Below are 13,007 nucleotides of genomic sequence, written 5' to 3'. Positions count from 1 at the left end.
TAGACCACGACAGGTGCGGTAAACACACTGGGGGTGGTGCACGCCGCGCAACACTAAAACAGCTGGAGCAAATCTGGAGACATCTGGAGCATCTCAGCGATGCCCATGGGCAACCGCGAGTCAAAACGATTTCCGCAAGGGTGTAGAAGAGGCGCTCCAGGATCCCCAACTGAGTCAGTGCACATCTGAGATGCTCACAGGAGCTGCCCCATTTTTAGCTGCGGTAAGAGGAAATTAGTTTGGTGGTATTAAATCAGGAAATACCGCCAAACTTGTAACAAGGCCCTAAGAGTTTCAATAGGAGAGTTACACTCCTTTTGAATGGGGGGTCCACTGTGTACCCCTCTTATGATCCTAGGAGCATACATGGAAACAGGGAAGCCGGGCCACCCACATCCCCGGGGTCTGCTCTGCTACCAGGCCTGCCTGCCCCATACTCAACTAGGACACTGAGACTCCCCAATACGTTGGTTGCCTTTCTTCTTCAACGAGCCAGGGCACCCCAATGCCCAGGGACAGGGCACCAGGCAGCCTATTAAACAGAAAGTCAATTTCTGCCAAGACGACTCGTTAAAAGCACCCCCTGATGGAAGCTGTGAGAAATGTGCAAACATAAACCAGTGTATGCTTCGGTAGGCGGTATTTGTAAAGCGCAATGTTTGCCATTTTCATGCCGTTTGTTGCCCGGTCAAGCCAATTTACCCGCACCTTGGCGCCCAAAGTGGCAGCAGGGATGAGGGCTCTTTAAATATTTAAGTTTTTTCATTTATTTTATTGCAGTGCTAACTCACAGACCTGAATACAGCGGCTGTTAAGGGGCGATTTAATTGTCAGTGCAACCCACTGCCTCAAGGGGTGGCATTCCTTTCAATGAGTAACCCTCAGTGATCCCTCATGACTTTGGGGAAATCCTTAAAAACGTTCCTACTTAGATCATGGGTCTATTGCGTGCCGCTCAGGCAAGTTATCTTGGGTTTCAGTGCCAAGAAGCCTCTTGTTGGTATCTGCTCTAGTGCTATACACGGTGGCGATACAAGATGGCGTAACATAACAAGTGGAGCTGTGCTAGGTTTCGAGGTATGAGTCTGGCGCCGCCAAACAGAAGCACCCTCACTGCAGGCCTGAATGCAAATTCACTGCACGGTGTTGGGTTGGCGGTATTGCAAATGTTGGTGTGCTTTGCGTTCCATGTGGTATAGATGGAGAGTGACCACATGCGGTACCAGTCCATTACCGCTGGTGTAAGTGGAGATTGCCCCACCCCCTTCCACTCCCATTTATTTGGTACATTTGTTTGATTATGGGTGACAAAATTCACAATTGTGCAGAGCGGGTAAACAGGTGGCACTCCAAAACACTGCCTGTTGCACTGTTACCCCACACGCTATAGTGAGGACCAATGGGGTTCCATCTTCCGTGGAGGAACTAAATACAAAACGAGATGCCAACTTGGGTAGGATATTGTGGTGCTGCCCGATGATGGGCGCGCAGGCGGCGGCGCGACGTTGCACGCCGTCGCGTGCAGTATAAATAAACGGGGCGTTTCCCGGCCGCGTTAGAGCGACCGGGAAGCCCAAACCAAGACGGACGTGTTGGTCTGAGTTCTTGGGGCCGGGGCTTACGGCAAAGCACGCGGGGGGTGCCAGTCACCCTCAACAGTGGCGACGAGTGGGGGAAACGATGCCCGGGCCCGGCGGTGATCATCGGAATAATTTTTCACCGAAACGAGGTCGAAGGACAGACTTCGTTTCATGCCGCGGGTAGTGCGTTGCCCACGCGGCTGGCGGCCATTTTGTGCAACGGCTGTGGGATTTCAAGGAGCTCCGGTTTGGGCCCTGAAACGACCCCAGGCCTAATTTTTGGACACTTCAGTAGCTGACAGCTACAGCTACACGGAGGTATGCCCAATTAGTGCATCAACTCAATTTTGGGTTTCCTACGTCGAGTGGAAGCTAGGAGAAGGCCTATCTTGACTGGGCCTGCTGAATCCAGTTACTATTTTGGCTACCAATTTTTGGAACACACAAAGGCATTCTGCTTTTTCATCCCCTTCATCATCATCCTGGTGACTCCATCAATCTTCATCCTCTTCATCATCACAGAGGTGGCAGGAGTCACTGCATCCAGGGGTGGTCCAGGCTGAGGATCACTTTGGGCTGAATGTTTGAGTTGCGGCCCCAATCAGCAATATGGGGGTGCCTGTGCGCTCAAACTCATGAGTGACACTGAGGACCAGGACGGAGCACACGGTGTGGCGGCGCAGTTTCATCCTCGTGCACCAGTGGCCCTGCAGGGTCTTCTACCTCCAATGCAGCAACCAGCAGCTCCAGCAGATGGTCAGGCAGCGGTTCCTGCCCTTCAACCCCCAGTTCAACCTGCTGTTGCTCCTGGTGTTCAGCAGGCAGCGCCTGCCATGGCGCAGGTACATGCGCATGCTGCCCTGCAGCCCATCCCCGAATTCGATGTGTCGGGCCCGCCATCCAGCCTGGGGCCCCGATGGAGAAGGTGGGTGGACCGCCTGGACATGTATTTCAGGGCTGAGCAAGTGGTCGATGATGACACCAGGCTGTACTCGGCAGGGCCCTCTGTCCAGGAGATTTTTGAATCTTTGCCACAAGGGAATGGAACCTACGATCATGCAAAGGTCGCCCTCCAGGCATATTTTCTGCCCTTAGCCAACGCGGACTATGAGCGATTCGTGATGCTCTTTGCCAAACAAAAAGATGACGAGACCTTGGACACGTTCTATGGGCGCCTAAGGCGTCTGTCGCTCGCCTGCGCCTGGGGCAATGCAGAGGACATGATCAGAACCATGCTTATCCAGGCGTGCTCATCAGGCAAGCTCAGGCGCCAAGTGCTGAGGGAGCCGGGGATAACGCTCCAGCGCATCCTTGAAGTAGTAAGGAGCCACGAGGTGTCAGAGGCGAGAGCGGCAAGAATGGAGGCCGGGTCGCGCCCCATTAAAACTGAAGAGATCTGCGCGATGTGGCGAGGGGGGAGAGGTGTTAGGAGATATGGCGGTGGCACACGGGACAGAGCTGGGAGGGCAGGCGAGATTTGCCAAAAATGCGGATACGACCTGCCTCACCCAGCAGAGTGCCCTGCAGCTGGAAAGACATGTGGACGGTGCGGGTTGCCAGACCACTTCTCAAGGGTGTGTAGGGTGGCCTTGCCCGTACTGGTGCCAAGGGGCCAGGGCCGAGCGGTCTCCACTCGCCAAGGTCGGCCGTCCAATGTCGCCCAGGTGGACCAGGGCGAGGAAGAGGCTCAGGTGGAAGAAGCAGAAGAAGAAGATGAAGAGAACATATTCTTTGTCTCAAGTGTGGAGCTTCTAAGAGGCAGGAATCGACATCAACCAAGGTGCGTGGTCGAAGTGAACCAGTCTCCGGTCCCTCTACTCGTGGACACAGGGGCATCGGTGAACGTCATGGCCCGAGAACATTACAACGCCATGGATCAGTCGCCCAGGCTGGTCACGCCAAAGGCCCGCATCTTCGCGTTCGGTGGTGTGGAGCCCATCCCTCTGGACGGGGCCTTTGTGGCAAAAGTGGAACACGATGGCTCCCACATCACAGCCCGCTTCTACGTGACCCCACTGAGTAAGAACACTTAGTTGAGTTGTGCAGCGGCGGAGGCTCTCGGCATCGTAAGCTTTGCATACTCCGTCTACCTGGAGGACATTAATGACTTGCTGGAGAAGCATCATGCCCTATTCAAGGGGACTGGGCAGATGGCCGGGGAGCCGGTGCGGCTGCACATTGATGAGTCGGTACAGCCGGTGGCCCTCAAACATCGGAGGGTACCTTTCCACCTCCGTGAGCAGGTAGACAAAGAACTGGACAGCCTCGTCGATCTAGACATTATCGAGAAGGTGGAGGGACCGACTCCCTGGGTGTCCCCCATAGTGGTGGCAAGGAAACTCAAACAACCGGGCGCAGTCAGGATCTGCGTAGACATGAGAATCCCCAACAAGGCCATCAAGAGAGAGAGGCACCTCACACTGACGCTGGATGACATCATTGCGGAGGTGCAGGGCGCTCGGTTCTTCTCGAAGCTCGACCTCAGGGCCGGATATCATCAGGTCATCCTCCACCCCGACTCAAGGTACATTACCACCTTCACCACGCACCGGGGACTATATCGCTACAAGAGGTTGAGTTTTGGGGTGTCCTCGGCCGCGGAAGTATTCCAGAACATCATTCGGGGTGCCCTAGCCGACCTCGAGGGCGTCCTAAACATAAGCGACGACATTCTGGTCTTCGCAAGGACGGAGGTGGACCACCTGAGGCGTCTGGCGAAAACATTCGAGAGGCTGCAGTCGCTGGGACTCACGCTACATAAGGAGAAGTGCGAATTTCTGTGCCCCTCCCTGGAGTTCTTCGGGTTTGTGTTCAGGGAGGGGGGGTGTCTCTTGACCCAAAAAAGGTTCTGGACATACAGAAGGCCCAACCACCGGAATCTGTGTCGGAGGTGCGAAGCTTTTTGGGCATGGTCACGTACTGTGGCCGGTTCATCAAGAACCTGGCATCCAGGTCTGAGCCCCTCCGGGCCCTGACAAGAAAGGACACCGTCTGCAATTGGGGTCCGCTGGAACAGGCGGCTTTTGATGACATTAGGGGCGCCCTCACGGCCGAAGACACGATGTCATTCTTTGATGCCGCCCTATCATCGGAGATCATCGTTGATGCTAGCCCATTTGGCCTGGGTGCGGTGTTGACCCAGATTGACCGTGATGGCGGCGTCCGGCCAGTCGCATATGCCAGCAAAGCGCTGTCAGACGCCGAACAACGCTACTCGCAGATTGAGCGCGAGGCTCTGGCGGTGCTGTGGGGATGTCGCCATTTCCAGCTCTATGTACTCGGACGCCCGGTGACGGTGGTTACTGACCATAAACCTCTGCTGCCCATCCTAGCGGGGTCGTCATCCAAACTGCCGGCACGCATTGAGAGGTGGATGCTGGCTCTCTTGGAGTATGGGGTGACCCTGGTTTACCGGCCAGGGGTAAACAACGCAGCTGACTACCTATCCAGACACCCCGGAGCGCCTGGAGAAGGAGATCGTGACATCTGTGAGCAAGAAGCTGAGGAGCATGTCCAAGTCGTGGTAGAGGCAGCCATGCCGAATGCCATGCCTCTCCAGGAGCTAGAGGCTGCGGCGGCACACAATGAGTGCTTCAAAGTATTGAGGCAGTCCATGCAGCAAGGCTCCTGGAAGTCAGCGCTCGAGGCCCTGGCGGGACGCACTCAGGAGGCCCAGACTGGTCTAGAACAACTATGGAAGGTTCGTGAGGAACTGTCCTTCTCGGCGTCGGGCCTGCCACTTCGGGGTGATCGGATTGTAGTTCCCCAGTCAAAGGTGGATGAGGTGATCGCGCTGGCACACCGGGGCCACCAAGGGGCCGCCAAGACCAAGGCCCGCCTCCGGATGAAGGTGTGGTTCCCCGAGCTGGAACGCAAGGTGGACGAATTTGTGGTGGCTTGTGTCTGGTGTCAGGCAGCCTCGCCCTTACAGCGGGAGCCGGTCATCGAGGCAATGCCGAGGGGGACCCATCCGTGGGAGGTGGTTCATGCCGATTTTGGGTCCACCACCATGGGCACCCACTTCCTGGTCCTGGTGGACGAGTACTCCCGGTACCCTGAGGTGAAGTTCGTGGAGTCCGTGGCGTTTGAACACGTGGTAGTGGCGGTGGAGAAGTTGTTCGCGGCTCACGGATTCCCTCACAGGCTGTGTTCGGACAATGGTGCGCCCTTTCAGGGTGAACGATTTGCTGAACTGATGGTGAGCTGCGGGGTGGTGCACCGGAAGATCATGCCTCTGTGGCCTCGAGCAAATGGGGAGGCAGAACGCCTGATGAGGACCCTCAATAAGACATTTAGAATTGCCAAAGGACAGGGGCAATCCCTACAGAGAGCCCTGTACCAATTCTTGAGGGTATACCGCACCACGCCACATGAGTCCACGGGGGTGGCCCCGGCAGAGGCAATGTTCAGAAGGTGCCCGCGAGGGCTGTTGCCGGAGGTCGGAGAGCTCGAACCTGCGGTGATTGACGACCAACGAGTCGAGATGGACCGGCAAGCAAGAACTGAGCAAGAAAACGTGGGGAGGGGGCTTCGCCCACAACAGCTGGAGCCGGGCGATGAGGTTCTCATTCGCAATCGACACCCGCATGGAAAACTCTCTTTGCCGTACGAGCCTGAGCCACTGGATGTCGTGGCCATCCGGGGCTCCATGGTGACTGCGTCGGATGGACGGTCGGAAGTGACGCGCAATGTGAGCTTCTTCAAAAAGATCAGAGACCCTAGAACTGACCCACCTCCTGACCCGGACCTGGGAGGAGTCCTGGAGAACGAGGGAGACCCACCCTGCATGCCGGAGTCCCCAGTTCGGGGTCCGTCGGCAGACAGATCACCCGTGCCGGAGGCGAGCCGGAGGTACCCCCAGAGGACTGGGCGAGGGAAACCAGCTCGCCTCACTGATTACGTGCTGGGACAATTGGCTGAAGATCCAGAGGGTGAGAAAGTCTAGCTAAGGGGACCCGGGTGGATGCCAATAAAGGGGTGTTCATGGAACAGGGGTTGTGTGATTTGTTTTTGTTGTCCCATTGTTCTCATGACTTGTTTCAATTGCAGTGTTGTATAGTTTGCAGTGAATAGTTCAATGATAGTTGTTGGTTCTCCCGAAAAAGGAGGAGTTTGGCGCTGCCCGATGAAGGGCGCGCACGCGGCGGCGTGACGTTGCACGCCGTTGCGTGCAGTATAAATAAACAGGGCGTTTCCCGGCCGCGTTAGAGCGACCGGGAAGCCCGAACCAAGACGGACGTGTTGGTCTGAGTTCTTGGAGCCGGGGCTTACGGCGAAGCGAGTGGGGGGCGCCAGTCACCTTCAACAGATATGTGAGGGGAAATTAAGAATGCGGCCAAGTTTATTTTGTTCACAGATTTATGCATTGTGGAAGGCAGTGTACACGAGGAACTTCCAGTCCCTTTCACTTGCGTTTTTGCTAACGGGAGCTGTCCCTGGTGCTGAACGAAGGAAGCCAGGGAGTGGGGGGAGGGGGCAATATCCGCGCCAGGGGTCTGCCAGCTGCCTGGTCTGACAGAGGCCTCCGCGTGTTGGCTCTTTGCTGCCACTGGGGGAGATACCCTCGGGCACCCCAGCACGGGATGCCTGACTCTCTCTTTTGAGGAAGGACGTAAACTCTTTGGTAACCAAAAAAGATAGCACTTTTCCAACTTTTACACTTTCAATAAAAAAGCACCACAAAAGTACCACCTGCCCTGTCTCTGACGCAACACCTTCCCCTTGGCTGTCCCCTGCTGTCTGCACGTCATGGGTCTTAAGCGTGCGGCTGGGGACTCCCTTGGCGCCCAGCACCACATTTACAAGTGTCTGATGTAGACGCTCTACTGGTTGGCCGGTGAGGGGCTGCTGCTATCTGCTGCCTCGCGTGCCCTGGTCCTGATGCTGCCTCCAGTGCCCTGGTTCTGATGCTGCCACGCGTCCCCTGGTCCTGATGCTGCCTCGCATGCCCTGGTCCTGATGCTGCCTCCTGTGCCCTGGTCCTGATGCTGCCTCGCGTGCCCTGGTCCTGATGCTGCCTCTGCGCGCCTGGTCCTGATGCTGCCTCGCGTGCCCTTGTCCTGGTGCTGCCTCGCGTGCCCTGGTCCTGATGCTGCCTCGCGTGCCCTGGTCCTGATGCTGCCTCGCATGCCCTGGTCCTGATGCTGCCTCCCGTGCCCTGGTCCTGATGCTGCCTCTGCGCGCCTGGTCCTGATGCTGCCTCGCGTGCCCTTGTCCTGGTGCTGCCTCGCGTGCCCTGGTCCTGATGCTGCCTCGCGTGCCCTGGTCCTGATGCTGCCTCGCATGCCCTGGTCCTGATGCTGCCTCCCGTGCCCTGGTCCTGATGCTGCCTCTGCGCGCCTGGTTGATACTGCCTCGCGTGCCCTTGTCCTGGTGCTGCCTCGCGTGCCCTGGCCCTGATGCTGCCTCGCGTGCCCTGGTCCTGATGCTGCGCGCCTGCTGCTAATGCTGAGCGCTGCCGCCGCTGCAGAGCCCGGCTCATCCGCCTCTGCTTTGCATTAGGAGCGCAGTGCGCAGCCTCCAGCCCGCATCCCACGGCTGCAGGGTCTCGCCCTCCACCGGCTGCAGGGCCTCTCCCTCCCGAGGCGCCAGGGCCCGTCCTCGTCCCCTCGGCCACACCCTCCCTCGCAGCCGTGCCTTCCGCCTCCCCGCTGCCTGCGGCTGGACCGCATCCTCGCCAAGGTGCAGGGCCCTTTCTTCCTCCGGTATAAGGCCTCGTCCTCCTGCAGCGGATCCCATCCTCCCCCCGCCGCCTCCATCCTCGCTAACACTGCCTGCCCTGGTGCCGGGACTTCTCTCCCCACTATCGGCCGCAAGTCCCTTGCCCCCAGCCCCTCGGCTGCCTACTGGACCGGCCCCATGGCCCTCAATAACTTCCTTTTCGCCCAGTGTAGCGCCTACTTCGTGGCCTTCCTGTTCGGCTTCGTGGCGGTGGTGCCGCTTTCCGAGAACAGCGCCGACTTCCAGGGCCGCTGCCTGCTCTTCACGGAGGGCATGTGGCTGAACCCCAACCTGACGGCCGAGCGCCAGCGCTTCACCGTGGACGAGTGGGGGCCCGAGTCCGCCTGCCGCTTCAGCCTGCTGGCCGGGGGCCTGGCGCTGCTGGCCGCCGCCGTGCAGGCCTGGCGGCTGCTCTTCTTCCTCTGCAAGGGCCACGACGAGTGAGTACCCGGGGAGTGGGGCTGAGCACTGCATGCGTGCATGCGTGGGACTCAGGAAGGGTTGTGTGCAATGGGTGCTGTCAGCAAGAGGTGGGAGGAGGGAAGGCATGCATGCGTGGGACTCAGGAAGGGATGTGTGCAATGGGTGCTGTCAGCAAGAGGTGGGAGGAGGGAAGGCATGCATGCGTGGGACTCAGGAAGGGATGTGTGCAATGGGTGCTGTCAGCAAGAGGCAGGAGGAGGGCAGGCGTGCATGGGTGGGACTCAGGAAGGGATGTGTGCAATGGGTGTTGTCAGCAAGAGGCGGGAGGAGGGAAGGCGTGCATGCGTGAGACTCAGGAAGGGATGTGTGCAATGGGTGCTGTCAGCAAGAGGCGGGAGGAGGGAAGGCATGCATGCGTGGGACTCAGGAAGGGCTGTGTGCAATGGGTCCTGTCAGCAAGAGGCAGGAGGAGGGCAGACGTGCATGCATGGGACACGGGAACGGGTGTGTGCAATGGGTGATGTCAGCAAGAGGCGAGAGGAGGGCAGGCGTGCATGCGTGGGACTCAGGAAGGGATGTGTGCAATGGGTGCTGTTAGCAAGATGCGGGCGGAGGGCAAGTGGACATGCGTGAGACTCAGGAAGGGATGTGTGCAATGGGTGCTGTCAGCAAGAGGTGGGAGGAGGGCAGGCGTGCATGCGTGGGACTCAGGAAGGGATGTGTGCAATGGGTGCTGTCAGCAAGAGGTGGGAGGAGGGCAGGCGTGCATCCGTGGGACTCAGGAAGGGATGTGTGCAATGGGTGCTGTCAGCAAGAGGCGGGAGGAGGGCAGACGTGCATGCGTGCATGCGTGGGACTCAGGAAGGGATGTGTGCAATGGGGTGCTGTCAGCAAGATGCGGGCGGAGGGCAAGCGGGCATGCGTGAGACTCAGGAAGGGATGTGTGCAATGGGTGCTGTCAGCAAGAGGCGGGAGGAGGGAAGGCATGCATGCGTGGGACTCAGGAAGGGCTGTGTGCAATGGGTGCTGTCAGCAAGAGGTGGGAGGAGGGCAGGCGTGCATGCATGGGGCACGGGAAGGGATGTGTGCAATGGGTGCTGTCAGCAAGAGGTGGGAGGAGGGCATGCATGCATGCGTGGGACTCAGGAAGGGATGTGTGCAATGGGTGCTGTCAGCAAGAGGTGGGAGGAGGGCAGGCGTGCATGCATGGGACACGGGAAGGGGTGTGTGCAATGGGTGATGTCAGCAAGAGGTGGGAGGAAGGCAGGCGTGCATGCATGGGGCACGGGAAGGGATGTGTGCAATGGGTGCTGTCAGCAAGAGGTGGAAGGAGGGCATGCATGCATGCGTGGGACTGAGGAAGGGATGTGTGCAATGGGTGCTGTCAGCAAGAGGCGGGAGGAGGGCAGGCGTGCAGGCATGGGACATGGGAAGGGATGTGTGCAATGGGTGATGTCAGCAAGAGATGGGTGGGGGGCAAGCGTGAGAACCAGAAAACAATGTGTGCAATGGGGTACTGTCATCAAGAGGTGGGTGTAGGCACTGTCAGCAAGAGGCAGGCAGAGATACTGTCAGCCAGGGGCGGGTGGAGGGCAAGTGTGCATGCATGGGACTCGGGAAGGGATGTGTGCAATGGGGTGCTGTCAGCAAGAGGTGGGCGGAGGTACTGTCAGCAAGAGCCAGGTGGAGGTACTGTCAGCAAGGGGTGGTGGAGGTACTGTCAGAAAGAGATGGGTGGAGGTATTGTCAGCATGAGGCAGGTGGAGCTACTGTCAGCAAGAGGTGAGTGGGGATACTGTCAGCAAGAGGCAGGCGGAAGGACTGTCAGCAAGAGGCAGGTGGAGGTACTGTCAGCAAGAGATGGGTAGGGGTACTGTCAGCAAGAGGCGGGTGGAGGTACTGTCAGCAAGAGGTGGGTGGCGGTACTGTCAGCAGGAGGCAGGAGGAAGTACTGTCAGCAAGAGGCGGGTGGAGGGCAAGCGTGAAAGCGTGAGACCCAGAAAACAATGTGTGCAATGGGGTACTGTCAGCAAGAGTTGGGTGGGGTTAATTTCAGCAAGACGTGGGTGGAGGTACTGTCAGCAAGAGGCAGGCAGAGATACTGTCAGCAAGGGGCGGGTGGAGGGCAAGCGTGCATGCGTGGGACTCAGGAAGGGATGTGTGCAAAGGGGTGCTGTCAGCAAGAGGTGGCCGGAGGGCAAACGTGCATGAGTGAAACTCGGGAAGGGATGTGTGCAATGGGGTGCTGTCAGCAAGAGGTGGGTGGAGGTACTGTCAGCAAGAGGCGGGTGGAGGTACTGTTAGGAAGAGATGGGTGGAGGTACTGTCAGCAAGAGGTGGGTGGAGGTACTGTTAGCAAGAGGCAGGTGGAAGTACTGTCAGCAAGGGGTGGGTGGAGGTACTGTCAGCAAGAGGCGACTGGAGGTACTGTCAGCAAGAGGTGGGCGGAGGAACTGTCAGCAAAAGGTGGGTGCGCATGGAGCACAGCTGACTAGGAGAGGGATATATGCATACGTGCGGTGGAAGTACGTGTGCATGGAGGACAGGCGTGCACGAATGGGACACGGAATGGACGTACATGCACTCATTTGTTTTCCGTTTAAACCACTGCATGAAGTACAGGCGTGCATTCTTGGGACACGGGAAGTGATGTGTGCAATGGGAAACTCTCATGGAAGTCAGGTGTGCATGGGGTGCTGGTGAGCACGAGAGCAGGGGACCCATAGGCTCAGCTCCGGATGACTCTCAGCCCATCACCCCATAACTCTACCCTCCCTGAGCCAGCCTTTGCATGTTCAGCCTTCCCCCTCCCCCTCTCCGCCCGCCTCACGATGGGGGGATGTCAAAAAGCTCCTTGCCGTTCTCCCTGGGCAAAGTTAACGGGAGCCCCCACTGGGCCATCTTTTATTTTTTGGGGTTAGTTCAGACTTTCAGCATTTCACCCCGAGGTCTCTCAGGGCGGTGTGTCAGGGCTTGCAGTTCAGATGCAGGAGTGAGCAGCTTATGATGAGTTTCTGGGTAGGACAGGGCGGGGCACCGTACCAGCCTGCCCTGGTGAAATACTGCTTGCTATGAGGTGCTCCGCATGTGGCAGCCTGGGCGGCATCCATTACTACATTAATAGAAGGGGCCGGTCTTTTTAAAAGTGTCCTTTGAGTACATGATATTATTATATTTTCAAATAGCACTTAATGCCGGTGATAGCACATCCTTAAAGGCCAGCCACCCAAGTAAAGGGCCCGAGTGAAGCGAGGGTACCTAATATAGGCTCAGCTGTACTGGCAGGGTCGGACCCCTGCTGGGCTGTTGCTGGCAGGGTCGGCCCGCTGCTGGGCTGTTACTGGCAGGGTCGGCCCGCTGCTGGGCTGTTACTGGCAGGGTCGGCCCACTGCTGGGCTGTTACTGGCAGGGTCGGCCCGCTGCTGGGCTGTTACTGGCAGGGTCGGCCCGCTGCTGGGCTGTTACTGTCATTAGCGACCAGGAATAGACTGTGGTGATAAAGCTTTGTTTATTAAAACAAAAGGACTACTAAATAGCTGTTGTTTGGTTGTAAGCTTTTGCCAGTAGTCCATTTTTTGTGTTGATGATTACACAGCAGTAATGAATATGGACAACACACTAGATCCTCCATCTCATTTTGTCCACCTTCTCCACACCCCATCTCTCCACCTCCTCCTCAGCGTTTCACTGTCAATCCTCCACAGCTCTTCACTCCACCTCTTTCTCAGTACTTTCACCTTCTCCTCTCTAACTCATCACACCCCCCTCCTCAACTCTTATCACCAACAAACTCTGTCTCCATAAAACACCCACACCACTCCTAACGTCTCTCTGGTTTATAAAGGGGTGTGATCCCTACACTGGGCCAGGCATCCTACAAGTGAGTCCCGCTGGTTCATGTTGCATAATGACTTCCTGTGTATGATGGGTGCACTGTCAGATAAAAGTCAATCTGAGCAAAAGCTTAAATTGGGGGGAGGGGGCGGGGGGGGCCTGTGCTTCTAAGCGTGCTGAGATTATAAGAGGCTCATCCCCCATTTTGGTTTCCATTCACAGCTCACGCATGTGCGCTGATTGACAGCTTGCACTCAGTACGCCTACTACGGTGGAGTGCGGGGCTCAACCTCTTCTCTGCAGCTTGGAGGCAGGGGGAGATAGCAATTACACTCGCGCCTTGAAACACTTGTGTATAGGCGCGTTATAAATGCTATATCATATCATATCATATATTGAATTTTGTGACACTCATAACTGGACAGTGTGAACGAATAACACCCCAGTAAC

General features: G+C 57.5%; 1 protein-coding gene across 1 annotated transcript in view; it reads left to right on the top strand.

Annotated features, from left to right (window-relative positions):
• The first annotated feature begins 7,928 nt into the window (after positions 1-7,928).
• TMEM179 (transmembrane protein 179) overlaps positions 7,929-13,007 on the top strand; it is a 103,458-nt gene continuing 98,379 nt past the window's right edge. The window contains exon 1 of the mRNA XM_069638140.1: positions 7,929-8,740. Coding sequence (XP_069494241.1) covers positions 8,439-8,740 — 302 coding nt within the window. The 5' untranslated portion in view covers positions 7,929-8,438. The remainder of the gene's footprint in view (positions 8,741-13,007) is intronic.

The sequence above is a fragment of the Ambystoma mexicanum genome, chromosome 14 (assembly GCF_040938575.1).
Source record: "Ambystoma mexicanum isolate Mex_15411 chromosome 14, UKY_AmexF1_1, whole genome shotgun sequence".
Taxonomy (NCBI): domain Eukaryota; kingdom Metazoa; phylum Chordata; class Amphibia; order Caudata; family Ambystomatidae; genus Ambystoma; species Ambystoma mexicanum.
The sequence above is the reverse complement of the archived record's forward strand: the minus strand, read 5'-3'. Positions and strand labels throughout refer to the sequence as shown.